The 15,694-nt window shown below is 38.2% G+C and overlaps 1 protein-coding gene across 1 annotated transcript; it reads left to right on the top strand.

Annotated features, from left to right (window-relative positions):
* The first annotated feature begins 1,464 nt into the window (after positions 1-1,464).
* On the top strand, positions 1,465-15,447 carry shrprbck1r (sharpin and rbck1 related). Its single transcript, XM_040127154.1, has 14 exons — positions 1,465-2,154; positions 2,987-3,161; positions 4,001-4,078; positions 4,343-4,484; positions 4,605-4,695; positions 4,827-5,148; positions 7,394-7,494; positions 7,743-7,913; positions 10,273-10,433; positions 11,989-12,100; positions 12,695-12,874; positions 13,238-13,336; positions 13,642-13,785; positions 14,048-15,447. The coding sequence occupies exons 1-14, from the start codon at positions 1,879-1,881 to the stop codon at positions 14,126-14,128; spliced, it is 2,133 nt and encodes a 710-aa protein (XP_039983088.1). The 5' UTR covers positions 1,465-1,878; the 3' UTR covers positions 14,129-15,447.
* The last annotated feature ends 247 nt before the right edge of the window (positions 15,448-15,694 follow it).

The following is a 15,694-nucleotide window of genomic DNA, read 5'->3' as shown; positions in this document are numbered from 1 at the left end:
TGGAAAAGGCCTATACTGGGCCTATTATTGAATGATAACATTATCCTACTATGCCATACGTGTTTGTAAGAGATGACTTTGTGAAGAGCCAACAAAAATAGAATAAATAGTGTCCTGTTAATCTTACTTTACACCTAATGTTCAGTATGCTGCTCCTGTGAAGGAACATGTTTAGTTTTTGTAGTGCTAACTTAGCATGTAATCTTGAAAAAGAATGACTACAAACGCTGGAGTTTTTGGTTTTGTGACAGATAAACATTAGTACTAGAGTCATAGAAATTTAATTTGTTGTTTTTTTTTTAATGTTTAATAAATGTTGAAGTTACATCATAAAAAATAAATGGTAAATGGCACCTAGGTCATAAAAATTTATTTTTCATAAGAAATGCCACAAGATGTCAAAAATGGATCTGAGCAGAATTTTTAAGATGAAGACGAGGGAGGACATTAGACTTTTTCTTTACTTAAGTAAAAGTAGCAATACCACATTGTAAAATTAGTTTCTTACAAATAAGTCTAGCCCTCAAAAAATATATTTTCACCACATTCAGGGTGTTGTATTACACAAACACATACTGTACATATACACTCAGTTTATTAGGAACACCTAGCTAAAACTAATGCAGTTTAAAACAACAGTCCTGCAAAAAAACCCTACCTTCATGAAGGTTTCAGTGGTATGTTTTTGTTGAGACTGTGTAAAAGAGGTTTTGATTCAACTGTATGATCATTTTGGAGGATATAGTCTGTGCTGCCGTTGAACTGTATTGTATTATACAAAGAGGTGTGTATGTTGTTTAGCCTTCTGTCGCTTTGATTTCAATGGGGTGGACAAAATAAAAGGAACAACAACTGTCCGCATAATGCAGCGCAGTTCAACAGCACCACAAATTGCAGCCTCCAGAATTATCATACAGTTGAATCAATGTCTCTTTAACACAGTTTCAACAAACACTGAACCTCCATAAAGGGATTTACTGCAAGACTGTTGTGTTAGACTGCATCAGTTTTAGCTAACTGACACACACACACACGCACACACACACACACACACACACACGCACGTACGTGGGTGCGTGTGTTTGAGGCAGTCTGAGGTGTGGCTTCTTTAAACTGCTATATACTGATGAAACAGATTTCAGCTGAATTATTATGAAAAAGAGAGGGTTAGAGGACATGTAAATGTTTTAATAGGATGCTTTACTGCCCCTTTGTGGTCAATATGTGCACATACACACATTGCCTGTATCACCATAAGGTTTAACTGCATTTCATAGAAACCAGACTTAAAACACTCATCTGAGGAACAGCGTATATGCGTCAAAATTTAAATTTTAAACATCTTGAATATTAAATATTAAGTCAGCTAACACGGGAACTAAACAAGCTTACCTGTCATATCGATAAAAAAAAAACCTCATAAATATTACAACAGCGTACGTCAGCCTAATGACAACGCATGCGCAATACGGAGTGAAAGTATACGCACTAACAACACACTCAACGTTACTTGTAGTAAACTACTACAGAACTTTGACGTTTGGAAGGTATGGCATACCTCGAAGGATACTCTTAATTCTTGGCAGTAAAAAAGAAACACTACATCTGCCTGAGTAGGAGCTTTAGCGAAAACGGAAGAAGAGAGAAGTGAAACCTCTAGCTTGGGCTATGGATTTTTGAAGTCGCTACAAACAGTTGTCAGACTCTACGCACTTGCTTCCTGTTGACAGTGAGGCTAATAAATATCTAACAACGAGGTACAATGTAATTAATATCGCGAAAAGATACTAAAACCAAGGGCAGGAAACAATTTAGGACAAGACGTAAACAACCCAGCGGACCCCGTGTGTTTGTTTTCTACATGAATCTGTTGGCAGGATGTCGCTGAGTTCAGGCGGTTGGACTCACACCCCTGCCTACACACCGGACCAGTCCGCTGCCCTCCCCAGTCACTATGGGGCCTCGCAGTCACAATTTAGCTGCCGAACCGTCTTAATCTCGGTTCGGGTGACGGTGTGCCATTCTGGTATTCGGCCGTTGTGTCTTCCGGGAGCAGGTGATGAGTCACTCCGCCTGCAGCTCAGCATGGACCCGGGGAAATCCGGGGAATTCCTGCTGTCGCTCCAGGACAGCAGCGGGACTGGCCGGAGTGTGGTGAGTTCACAGCAGCAAAACAGCGGTAGTGTTGGGCTTGTTGTGGTGTGTGTCTTAAACACTGTTTGAGACACGATTTATGCTAGATAGGACTCCATACTAAGTGCAAGGACTTGATGTGTGAAAATATGGTGGAATAAATCCAAACTTAAGTTTATTTATAGCACTTGCTCCTAACCTCTCCGGCTTTTGACCAGGACCGTATTAACCCGCTAGGAGGCCCCAGGGTAAAAAGGAGTTGTGGGCCCCTGTTGACCCCCCCTGTTCCTCAGGCTTTATGTGGCCTGTGTGTGTTTCCTGTTAAGGCACCCATCAGGTAGCCTCCACAGAAGAAAGCACACTACCCATGGCAGATTCATTATGTTTTGCATTTATATCTGCTTAAATCTTGTCTGGCTCCATGGTTTGCTTTGTTTTTAAATTTATTTTGGCATAAACATAATAAATAATGAAAGGTATTAAAAGTTCAATACATGGTCCTTATACAAGACAGGGCCTAAAGTTTAATTAGGAGTGATGCGTTTTAATTCAGCGGCTTGGGAAAGTTCCATACAATGCCATTGTTTTCTGTTAATTGCATTTTTAAAACTAATAAATATCTGTTGTGTTGTTTTTAGATTTTCTTAGTTACATACTTTAACAAATGTATCTATATTTGTCCGTTAACAGTATAATGGAATATTAAAATTATCTTTTTACCAAGCCATGTACACATATGCAGTGATGCATCTAGTTGCCATTCTGGTGTAATGTAATCTATGAATCATTTACTTTCCCCATTTCATCCTACCTCATCTCATTTCATTCTCACTGTCTCCTCCTCTTGTTCCAGACAATCGCTGAGTTTGATTTGAGGACAGTACACTATGAGTTGAAGTCACCAAAGTGCCATGAGCTGAGTTTGGTAGCACCTCCACATGACCGCATCAGCTTTAACTTCCAGTGTGAGCAGGAGGCCCATGAGTGGGCTACGGTGATGATGTCATCATTAAGAGAAGCACATAGAGGTCAGTCACTTATCTCACTGGTACTGACATTTCTGTTAGATAACAGCCACAAAAGAAAGGTGTGGAAAACCTTAGATATTTTCTTGCAACAGGGTCTTATTTATCTATTTATTTGAACAGGGGAACTTTTCACAGGCCTGGTCAATGCTTGGTAATATCACTAGCGTCAATCTCAACCACCATGACTAAGATTCATATTTTGTCTTTAGAGGGAATTTCAACAAATTCTGTTCAATAAAAGTCTGTTCTTACTTACATATTATCCCCTTTTTGAACCTACATGTATGTAAGAAATAAAGTAAAAGAAGAGAAAGATGACCAAAATTGAAAAACTTGTAAATATAATTGTAGAATGCTAAATCAGGTAATAAACCAGCTTTTATAACCACTTTGGGCCACCATCATAATCATATTTACACAGAATTGTACTGCTTACAGCTATGGATGACTGTTGAAGTCAGCAGCTGTAGCTGTAACACAAACCAAGGCCTTTATTTTTCACCCAATCTTAATATAGCTGAAAGTGCTGCTGTTGGAACCTCCCCTGGGAATCTCCCTTTGTAGGTAAACTGGGCTTAAACAGTTGAGAAGAGACCTTAAGAACAGATGTAGGACATGCATAAAGGACTATATTTAAAACTTTCTCTATTGTGACAAGATGCAACAAAACAAAATTTACCATTCCTTTTATTCATTCTATATCTACAGATAGAACAAAAGAAGACAATAAAAATTGTCTCTTGTACAATGTGGGAAAACTGAATGTTTATAATAGGTCTCTTTCTAATGTTTTCTATTTAAATGCTTTTTTTCTGCTTTTCAACATTTTTCATTGGCAGTTGCCCCTCAAGATAATGGTCCACAGCACCCCCTGGATGGTCTCCATCTTCAGAACACGTTGGCCTTGCAACAAACAGGTATTTACACTGAACACCTTCCTGTTAATATAAATTATTATCAGATCCTTTTTTTTTTTTTTTTTTTTTTTTTTAGATGTGACGTAACCAATTCACTATTCATTCATTTTACTAATTTATTCACTCAATCATTTTTAGCCCTGTAGTCGCTTTTTGGGGGTATGGAAACATCCTCTGCACAGGCTTGCCTCTACTGTATGTTCACCTGTGTGGGTTTGTCTGTGTTTCCTTATGCATGTATGTACTGTATGTATCCATTTATAGAGGAAACCTGCACAGAGTTGACCCGAGCCATAGAAGCAGGTGACATGCAGTCTGCTTCTGTAATTGCTGCCACGCTCGCCCGACAACATGCTGCGCTCAAGATTCAGCCCTTTACCAGAGACTATGAAGACACTGAAATCAAGTAGGAACATGATTATTAATTATGATTTTAATATGATTGATGGAATAATTTTTAAACATTTAAAAATGTGATATAAGGTATAATATAGATTTTTGGCTTGTATTTCATTTTATTTAACAGTTTGGCTGTTGTATTTGAAGATTCTTCCTCATCCTGTTGTGTCACTGTTAAAGTTTTCCCCCATATGACTACCGCTGCACTGAAACAGCAGGTTAGTCTGAAGAATGCTTCTCCTCCAAATTTTTTCTCTCACAATATCTATTACTCTGCCTAATTGGTTACATTTCTCTCTTTCACTGTCATTCTCTCCTGTTTGCTTCATTTCAATTTCTACCATCTCAGATGTTTCTAGAGTATGGCTTTCATCCGCGGGTGCAGCGCTGGGTGATTGGCCAGTGCTTGTGCACCAACCAGCGTTCTCTCGCTTCATACGGTGTTCGTCAGGATGGCGACACAGCTTTCTTGTACCTCCTGTCAGCCCGTCATGCTCGTTTGACGCTCCAAGTCCTCCAGCAGGACCAGGAGAGTGCCCTTCTCCTTAGTCCTCCATCATTGTCGCTCCCCACCACTCCCTTCCCTTCTACCTCTGCAAAAGGCACCTTATCTCAGGACCGGAGGCTATACACCACTCTGCCCCCCAGAATGCATACCAGCAAGAACATTGGTGAGTGAGGGCATTAGGGTTTGATTCATGCACCTGGTGCACAGCATAAGGTTATACCAGTGTAATTAGTTTCCTGTCACCGTTATTGCCCAGGTTTATTTATTGACGTTTACAATAATACTCTTTAATTCATGAAACTCTTGTTGGTTTTAAAGCAGCAATCTTAAAGATTTTCATGTAAATAAATGTCTGTTGAGTCACTATCTATTGCCGATTGAGGTAACACAATGGTGTTTGAGCCTATGGTGCACTGATGAAAGTACTGCAATATTTATATATTTGCAGTATTATGAACTCTGTGTCTGTGGCAACATTCCTGGAAAAAAATGCTGTATTAAGTTACTGCTAATCCAAACCGAACCTTTCCTACAGCTGCAGCTTCACATTAAAAGCATCAAACTGCCCAAGCACGAGTGGATTTTTATTATGAAGTAGTCACAGGAAATGTTATGTGTTTGTCAGTGAGCTTAGCACTCACCGCTATCGTTCATCAAAAATGTGTCTAATTCTAGGCATTTTTGGAGAGAGGATCAGTTTGAAATATTGCATGGAGTAAAGAAACAAGGAGCAGCCACAGTGAGCTGTTAGATAAAGAGCTGCAGGCACACCTCCAACTTCTCAGTGAAGTAACTAGGGCTGACCTGAATGCCTGGAAGCTTCGAAGCTTTGACAATTGCCATGGTAATCATAGTCCAAATGAGTCTTTGAATGCTGCGGGGGGTTTTTTTTCTTCTTTTTTTTTCTTGTTAAATTATTATTATGCATTATATGCATTACCACAAAAATCCAAAATATAAATAGTAAGCCAACATTATTCATTATGCAATAATTATTAATTATTGTCAGACAAGGATATTTAATCTTTAATATATATCTAATCTTATATACTGTATAATATTTAATATAATCTTTAACTCTTTGAATTGTTCATCACAGCTCTCGTCTAACGTTACCAGCACTTACACTGGGACAGTGACACTTGACCACGTGACAGACTTAGAAGAACTTCCAAATTCGTCAAGATGACTCCCAAAAAGTCAAGTGCCAGATATGCAAAAGTAAAAAGGCATGTAACAAATCTACAATGAGTTTGGCAAATCACCTGAAATCTCTAAGTGGCAGCTTAAAAATGGTGACTAATTCCTTTCAATGTGCCCAGCTGTTCACAGGTTCATGCCCTGTGCAGCATAAAATCAGATCAAGGTTGCTCACAGAATGATGAAAAAAGGCCAATTATTGCCTGACTTCTTTAATAAAACAACAATAGTTTGTTTTGATGCCCCAAGAATTCTGTGACCTGTAGTGTTAAACCACACTTGTTGTTACCACCAAGAACTACAGGTGTCACCAAATCAACCAGGGCTGAAATCTTTGAGATTGCCACTTTAAGGGTCCACTGAAAACAGCTTGGAGCTGACTTCATAGGATTCAGTTTCATTTTATACATTATTGTGATGTCACAATTTAATAAATTTTTAATTAAGCAGAAAGAAGTAATAGTGGATAGTTGAATTACCCTGAAAATGTTTTTATTTTTAGTTATACATCTATACATCAAGTGTGATATTTGAGACTTGGACTTTAATCACGTAAACTTGCGTGACCTGTTTAGAGCAGCTATACAACAAGAAAAAAAAAAGAAAAGAAAAGCAGTGCTTTACAATATACTACGTAAGAGAAATCAAATGCTGCAGTAATGCCAGAAGCTATCATATCGGCACAGCAACTGCACTGAGTTGAGAATTTTGCACTGAAGAATACAATGTGGTCAAATGTATTGTTTCAATATGTTATTCTAGCATGACTTTATAAAACCACAGTCCTTTTAATTGTATCAAAGTAGTGAAAATATGACCGTGCAAAATAATGGAAAATGTAAGAATAGATCAATTTAAATGCACTCAGCCATTTATTAAACTCTAGCTAAAAACTCTTCTATTAATTTAATACTCTAATGTTATTCAACAAGATGTTACATTTGACAATGCAACGTTATTTCTTTTAGACCTATTTCTAATGGATTTTTAAAAAATTAAAAAACCAAAGAAGGTCAGTAGAACAGACGGTGGTAACCTCTGACAAAGAATTGTTTTAGCGTAAGAGGATTTGCACTTGCATACAGTACATGTATCAAAGTTTATGTAATACATACAGATGACGAAGACATTCTTAATGGGCACACGCATTTACTTGCAGATATTACCGGTTGCTTGTTACATACTTTTTTTCCCTTTAAATGTTAAAGGTGGGTCAGAGAGCGGGAACATCAGTAAGATCAGAGATCTCATCAACCTAGAGATGCCTCAACTCAGTGAAGCACTGAGCCTCAACACATCCTCCACCCAGGTAATACACAGCAGCAGTTATGGTAGTATTGAAATTATACTTTGTTCAAGTGTTTCTTTCTTCACACACTATTCAAAATTGTCAATGCTTTGATAAAATACGCCATTTGATAAGCCTTTGATAAGCCATTACTTGCATGTAGTGCTGTTTCTCACATGTTAAAATATAAAAAAACGCGTACTGAATGATAGATAAAATTCAACAAGGTAATTGAAAGCAACAAATAAAAGTCATAATCTGTGTTTCAGGGTTGGTCATGCCCCTCTTGCACTTACATTAACAAACCATCTCGGCCGGGGTGTGAGATCTGCAGTACAAACCGACCTGAGAACTATGTCATCCCGGGGGGATACCGACCCGATGCGCTGGAACTCAGGCGCATCCAGCAGGAGAAGGAGGCTATCAGACAGTACCAGCAGGTAGGAAATACAGACACAACTAGCCTTACCATGCACCCACAGTCTTACATATATGTATGCAACAACACTTTGCGTCACCCATATATGAGTAGAATAAAACCTTATTTTGGCATATGCATCAAGGAATAGTGAAGTAACGGCTCAAACAAACACTTCACTGAGTTTGGCATACCATTTAGTGACAATTACAGAGCCGGGTTACATTAAACAGGCCTGGGTCAAAAAGTACTTTGTGTAAAAAAATTTTTAAAAAGTGCTAGGGAAAACAGCCAAATAAAATAATAAGGACAGGACAGGGTTTTTTTTTTGGATGATTCTCGATTTTTTTTTTTTTTCCCCTGCGTACATGATCTCAAGACAAAACATGATTCAAAAAATAGTTTTCTTTATTAAAACGATATGCTCTATATATGCAGACAACAACAATAACCTGTCTTTTTATATGTGGAAAATTAGGCAGCTAGAGTTTGCTGCTTTTTGGCTGTGGTTTTTGAAATGGGATGGGAGGTAGAATCAGAATCTCGAAGAGACACATTTCTCACATTCCATTGCATGCTTTTGTTTCAGGTGCTGGAACCTGGTTTGTTGTGCTGCTACTTTTAGTTCTAATAGAGCAGTGTTTCCCTCAGATTGAGCTACAATTTTCAGATGTCCCCCAAATGCCTCACATACAGGCTATTGGTAGACGCTAGCTAGGCGGCTGCACACAGAGAAGCCTCTAGTCCCCACTCAGTTACTGCAGTGCACACAACTCAGGTGTGTGGCCAAAAATTAGTTAGTTTGAAAAGAGTGAAATAAGGTGTTCTAATGCAAGATTTACCTAAATTGAAGCTGACTAATTTCATCTTCCTGGATGGTTCAGGCCGCCCGAGTAGAGCCCATGAATGGGAAACGTAGAGTTTTTACAAACTTTACACAGCACGGTGTCAACATGGGACATGTTGGACCTTGCAAAACAGAACTATTTCCATATCACTGAGGTAACATGACTACCTTTCTTTGGTATTATTTCATTGTCCTAAGTGCTGTGGCTGCCTTTACTCAAACTTGTTGTTAACTGTCAAAGCTAATATGTGCCAGTGTCTCTAAGAAAATGGCGACAGCCTATGAGAACTGCTGTAGCTGGCGTTTGAGTAACAGTAGAGGAAGCATTCATCTCAATTTTCTGTCTTAGGCATTTCCACATCGTTCAAAACCAAAACTCGAATTAATCGAATTAATTCAAGATATTGATCAGCCCTACAACGTAGTATGACATTGATTCAAAACTGACTTTTGAATTCAAACTTGCAGGCTCTCTCAGGTTGACTCTCTTCTCTTCTGTCTCTGTTTTTTTGAAGGAGAAAGGGAGAAGAGAGGTGCTGAGGAGTGCTGAGGCTCAAAACAACTCACTCCTGTATAACCTGGACCAGGACTACTGAACACACAGAGACACAGGCATACACACACTCCATGATTATTTATGTTTCATTCACAGACAGTTTGAAACAAAACAAACACTCACTTTTAGATCAAATAAAAAATCACATTGCACAAGCTTATGTCTATGCACGTCTACGTACAGTATATGTTTGAAATGAAAGCATATGGTACTGTTATTTTAATTCTGAAGTTGAATGTAGGTTAACAAACTCATTTGAGATGCTCTGGTATGACTGCAGCCTATTTAAGCCTTATTTCCGCCTAGTCTTGACCAAATAAGCAACACAAGTGATTGTATAGGTGCATCCCTGTCTCCAGTGTTTTTGCATGTTCATGATGTCCTACAGTAGAAACTGTATGAAAACAAATGATTTCACATTTTATGAAAATATGCAAACACACTGATATGGTGAAAGAAGACCAATATTGTTCTTCTGAGGCCATTATTTACATTTAATCTGATAAAGATGGATTTTTGTGCCAAATAAACATATAAAAATGAACTTGTTTGGCCTTATTGATAATTATCTATCAGGCTATGATGATAAGACTATTAATTACTTTTTTTCTTTTCATTGACCATCCAGCTAGATAATCATGATTACTGACTTTTTACAGCGACTGGCTTTTTAATTAACTCATGAGCAATGGTTGCCTAAATTGAAAGTAATTCAAATTTTGTAATTAAGTAATTAATTTTGCACTGTTTAATTGTATATACGCTGTAAAATAGATAATAAAATGGCTATATACAATGTTTGTGTCTGCATGTATAAGCATGCATGTACATGTGTATATGTGGGTGAAAAATTGTAAATTTGGCCTACAATATTTTTTTATGAATTGCCAATGTCATTGTGCCCCTATAAAAAACAAACGGCAAGTTGTTGATCGAATATACCTTTAACCCTCCCAACAACACCGCTCCTTGTCTCAGGCAAGGGAAGAAGAGCGCAGGGAGAATTTTGCTCGGCTGGTGATGATGGATGGCCAGGATCTGGTGCCTAACCCAGAGCCTGTGGACTGTAGAATCTGCTACGTGGACCTGCCGCCTGGAGAGGGGGTCCTGCTTAGGGAGTGTCTTCACTGCTTCTGTAGGTAAGAATCAGGAGGTGGGGAGGAGTCTTTTTTTAAAAAGAATAGTGACGATACAAAACACTGAGTACACCCCTGGTCAATATCACTAAAATGTTAAGAAATTACAAACCCTGTTCCTTTAATGCAATTTTATTTGTTTTTGGCCAAAGCCCAGGAAGAATGAGGACAATTAATTTGAAAAGAACCGACTGCCAAAAAGTCAGTAAATCCTCATCAGTGAGAATCCATTTTCTTATTTTTTAATATTTTGTATGTTTGCCTTTATATTTGATGACAGATTTTGTCCTCTTGGGAATGAATGATACCAGTCTTGCACAAATCTGTGGTGAGATTTTCTGCCTTTCTTCAAAGATGATTCTATTCAGCTGCTCTTTGCTGGTGGGGTTATGTTTCTCTAGTGTCCGTTTTGAAATACTCCTAAGGTGTTCTATTGGATTCAAGTCAGGGGACATACTTGGCCAGATCATAGGCTTCACTTTTGAAAAAAACTTGGAAAATTCCTTTCCTGCCAAGCTTCTTGAGACTAGGAGTAATCTTTTCATTCAGTATTTGGGTATACAAACTTGCATTCATAGTGCCATCTATACATGTTATCTCTCCTTCACCTTTTCGATTCATGCAGCCCAATACCAGCACACTCCCCACTCCATGCTTAACGGTTGTAGTCCTGGCCAGGTCCACACCAAACATTCTGGTCCCCATCTGATTCAAACTAATTTATTTTGGTTTCATCTGACCAAAGAATTTGCTGCCAATATTCATCAGTCTTCTTTTCATGTTCTTTGGAAAAGTCAAAAAGCAAAGATGCATAAATACTGAATTGTGTATGGCCTTGTTTTTCGAAGACGACCACTGAGTTTCTTTTATTGGTAATATGGCTCTTCTATCCCTCCTAACCTTTGCTGCAACTTTGTTTCAGCTTATGTTCAGTAGCCCACTGATGCTCTTGTAACATCTCCCATCTTTGTGAACTCTCACAATCTGGTTTCTCGTAATGTTCAGGCAATTCCTTACCGTGTGGAACCTTTGCATTACACAACCAACCCAGGCCAAAATTGCAGAAGCTGTTGTGTTCAAAGGTTATTTTATAACCACGTTCATGCAAGTAGACTTAATTGGAAATCACAGGTGTTCTCACTTTTGTGGCATTGAGGTTGTACTTTGTTTCATATGTTTTCAATTTGGTCTATCTGATCTGTTTCTTTTTAATTATAGATAGGATCAAATATCCTACACTTCAACTTAAAAATAGAACAATTATAGTAAGATGATACAATTTTTTACTCACTTAATCTTTTAGTGATATTAGACAGGGGTCTACATAGTTTTGTTGTATACTGTATATCATAACGAGTGGAAAGGTGGTGTGTCAAGGGAGGGAGAAAAAAGGGAAAAGGAAAGAAGCCGGTGTTTAACTTAGAGAGGGACTTCACTGCTTCTTCTAAAAGGATGAGGAGTAAGTGTTTTTTTTGTTTGTTTTTTGTCAGATTACATTTTCTGAATTTTTCTCATGATTCAAACTTTTCTGCCTTTGTTCGTGTATGTGCCTGCCCAGAGAGTGTTTACGCTCAGTCATCATGTTGAGTGAAGAGCCCGAGGTGTCCTGTCCATACAGAGATGACACATATTCCTGTGCCTGCTCCCTGCAGGAGAGGGAGATCCGAGCTGTGAGTTATACCAACAAACATCATTGTTCTGATACACAAAGTTTAGATACAGTACCTTTTCTAACTTCTTGTATTAGCAGTTAGTATCCTGAAGCATCAGATTATTTAAATCAAACTGTACATTATGTCTTAATTTACCAAGAAAAGCTCCTTTCTAGATAGTCAGTTCCAGCCAAAAAGCCAGAGCTACTATTCTGCTACTTGTTTTCAGTCCAGTGTGTGGCTTCTCTCCCTTTGTACAGTCTGATCCAGCTGTGGTGAAGTGACAGTTAGCCATATGGACACAGTTGCTAAATGTTAATCAATAAACTGTGATCCAAGCAGGACTGATGAAGAAGGCAGTGGTTTTAAATTTAGCCTCTGTGTGAGGCGTGAACTGTGTTGTGGAAAAATGGGTTTGAAATGACAGCAATTCAGACTGGTTTGGCACTACATGTGGATTGTGTAAAAAGTACAAGAGAAGAACTCCCACTCTTCAGAATTCATACTGTTTAATTGTGGTTCTGTTCACCTGCTTTGTTGTATTTGTAACTCAGATTAAAACATGTTGCTATGTTTTTGTTTTTTGTTTTTTTTCCCCTTTCTGCTTTACAGTTGGTGCCACCAGAGGAGTATGAGCGCTGGCTGCAGAGAGGTCTGTCAGTGGCAGAGTCTCGATGTGAGGGCAGCTATCACTGTGCCACTCCAGACTGTCGAGGCTGGTGTGTGTACGAGGACACAGTCAATGTCTTCCACTGCCCCATCTGTGGGAAACACAACTGCCTGATTTGCAAGGTATGAAATATACACAGTATACTCACAAAAATAATACAGTGTTTAATAATTTACTTCCATAGTTTCTAGGGAATTGTCTTGGTTTGCCGAGGGTTAACAAATGAGATTGTGCATTAAATGTGTAAATATATGAATTTATGCTTAACCATAGTATAGTATGTGTAACCATTACATAACTAGGGGTAAAGCCTGGACCATGGACTAATCAGTCGGTAAAGATAATTAATAATAAGTCCTTTTGAAAGAAGAAAGTGAAACAACACATCCTAAAGTAGTCACATTTTTCTATCTTTATGCATCAAAGACTTTCACTGAAGTTAAATTCACAAATCTTTTCCTGTTCTTGTTTCTATGTTTCTTCAGTCTATCCATGAGGGAATGAACTGTAAGCAATACCAGGATGACCTTGCAGTCCGTGCTATAAATGACTCTGCTGCAAGAAGGACAACACATCTACTCAAGGTGAGCTGAATAGGCTCTTGTTAATATGCATATGCTGTGAAAGAGAGATCTCTTCTAAGCTGTCTGTCTCTATCTTTGTAATTGCTATTACAAGTACAGTATTAGTAGAAATTATCTGTGGTATAGCCAATCCATGTCTAAGTGTAGAGATATGTTATAATCCAGAGATAGATGGCTTTGCGTTCCATGTGTGTACTAGTCAAACAGAAACTGGCATCTACCACATCCTCTCATCTCATATTCTCTCTTTCATCCTCTTGAATTTTTGTTCTCCATCTTACAGTCACTTTCTGTCTCAAAAACAGACTCTTGTGCAGTCAGGGGAGGCAATGCACTGTCCCCAGTGTGGCATTATTGTGCAGAAGAGGGATGGATGTGATTGGCTGCGCTGCACTGTCTGTCACACTGAGATCTGCTGGGTAACCAGAGGGCCCCGCTGGGGGCCTAGGGTAAGAAATCTTTCCTTTGCATAATTTTTTCTTCCAGATTTACTTACCCTTGGCACCTACACTCTCTAGATTTGTAAACAGGGATTTAGGAGCCAACAAATTTTTGTTGATGGTCTACTTCTGAGGAATAGTGTTATTATTCATTAACCTTGGTCAACAGATTCTTGAAAAACTGCATTTCCAGACACTCCAGCCACTCACTCCTTTTTCTCCCGACAATGTGATTATCATCTTTCCAGCTCATATTCTGTTCCTTTCCAAGGGTCCTGGAGACACCAGTGGGGGATGTCGCTGCAACGTCAACAATCAGAAATGCCATCCTAAGTGTCAAAATTGTCACTGAGACTCTCCAGAGTGGTCAGATTGAGGAAGGGAATGAGAGACTGAATTTAAAATATACTATTCTCTAAAACTAGGGAAAAAAGGATTGAGGCATATAAAAAGGTATATTCAAGCCAAAACCTACTGCGAAGTATTGTTACAAACAATTCTCAGCAAAATTCTAACCATCACTTACTGCCAAAATGATCTGTGTCCTAGGCTTTTCAGTATAATCAGAAAGACAGGAATAATATGTTGACATTTAGCTTTGCCTCTTACAGACAAGGAAATGCAAGCTGTGTGATTTTAATCCAGTGTTTAGCATAAATTCAATGACCACATGACTGAAATGATAATAAAGTGTGATCAGAAGCATGCAGGGAGAGTTTTAACTTTTTTGTGTGTGGTGCCTTTTTAAAATGATTGCACTGGAATTGTAGCGATACAGGTGTGTTGTTTTGTTTTGGTAATTGGATGCATTAAACTGAAGTGACCTTACTCTTGTGCACAAAAGCTGTAGTAGGGTGTTTATGATGACATTTTCTGGGAAAAGTGATGAAATTCTTGTTGTGTCCTTGATATGCAATTTTCTGCATTGAGATAGATTAAAAAAGTGTATGTTATATATAGTTGGTATATTTTTTGTGTCTGTGATAATCCGATTACATGTTTGACACCAAACAAGTGTGAAATTAATATATGTCTGGTTGCTAGTCTGATACTGATTTGATGTTTAATCACCTGACCTAGATTGGAGCAAGGCTGCATTCTGTTTGTCACTCACATGCTTCCGTATTGGACAACAAGTGCAACGATTCAGAGGTCACAGAGTGTAGAGATATGTTATAATCCAGAGATATATCAGTACGCTCTCACATCAATAAATGGGAGAGTGTATTGATTAATAGTCAAAATTCTTTGCAACACTTTAATAATTTCTGTAAGAGAAGGCACATGTAAAAACGTTTTATCAATAAGCTAATTTTCCTGTAAAGGAACTCAAAGATGATAGGGTGCATATGGTGATATTAGCCGGTATACTTAACTGCTTTTTAATGATATGTGAAAACTTTGTATCCATATTGATATTTGGAATATTTTATAATTCATGTATGCATGAATTTGTTATTCAAAGATGATAATGGATATTCACAACATCAAGTATCCTCACCAGAGGAAAAAGTATCCTCACCAGAGGAAAAAAATAAGATGAACTCCAAATACCACAGTATGCCCTCAACTACACTACTGCCCCACACTGAGAAGCCATGAATAAATCTTCACTGTTACTTGTGTTTAAATGACAGCACTGTGTTGGTCATGCTCTGCTGTGCCTTAATAAATAACCTTTAAACTCACAGATTCTTTGTGTGTGTTTTGAAGTCTAGTTGGATGAATCTGAAAAAAACTGCCAAACTCAGTCATCATGACTTGCTATTGCTGGAATGACCACATCTGGGAGAGCAAAGATTGGAGAACGTACCCTCTATGGATATTTTGGCCATATCAGTTTAGTGAATGAAAGACCTTCCTTTCTTAGACAAAATAAGGAGAACATTATCTCACTTTATTAATCAAATTCTCCCTT

This window comes from Xiphias gladius, chromosome 5 (assembly GCF_016859285.1).
Source record: "Xiphias gladius isolate SHS-SW01 ecotype Sanya breed wild chromosome 5, ASM1685928v1, whole genome shotgun sequence".
NCBI lineage: Eukaryota > Metazoa > Chordata > Actinopteri > Istiophoriformes > Xiphiidae > Xiphias > Xiphias gladius.
This window is presented reverse-complemented; position numbering and strand designations above follow the sequence as displayed.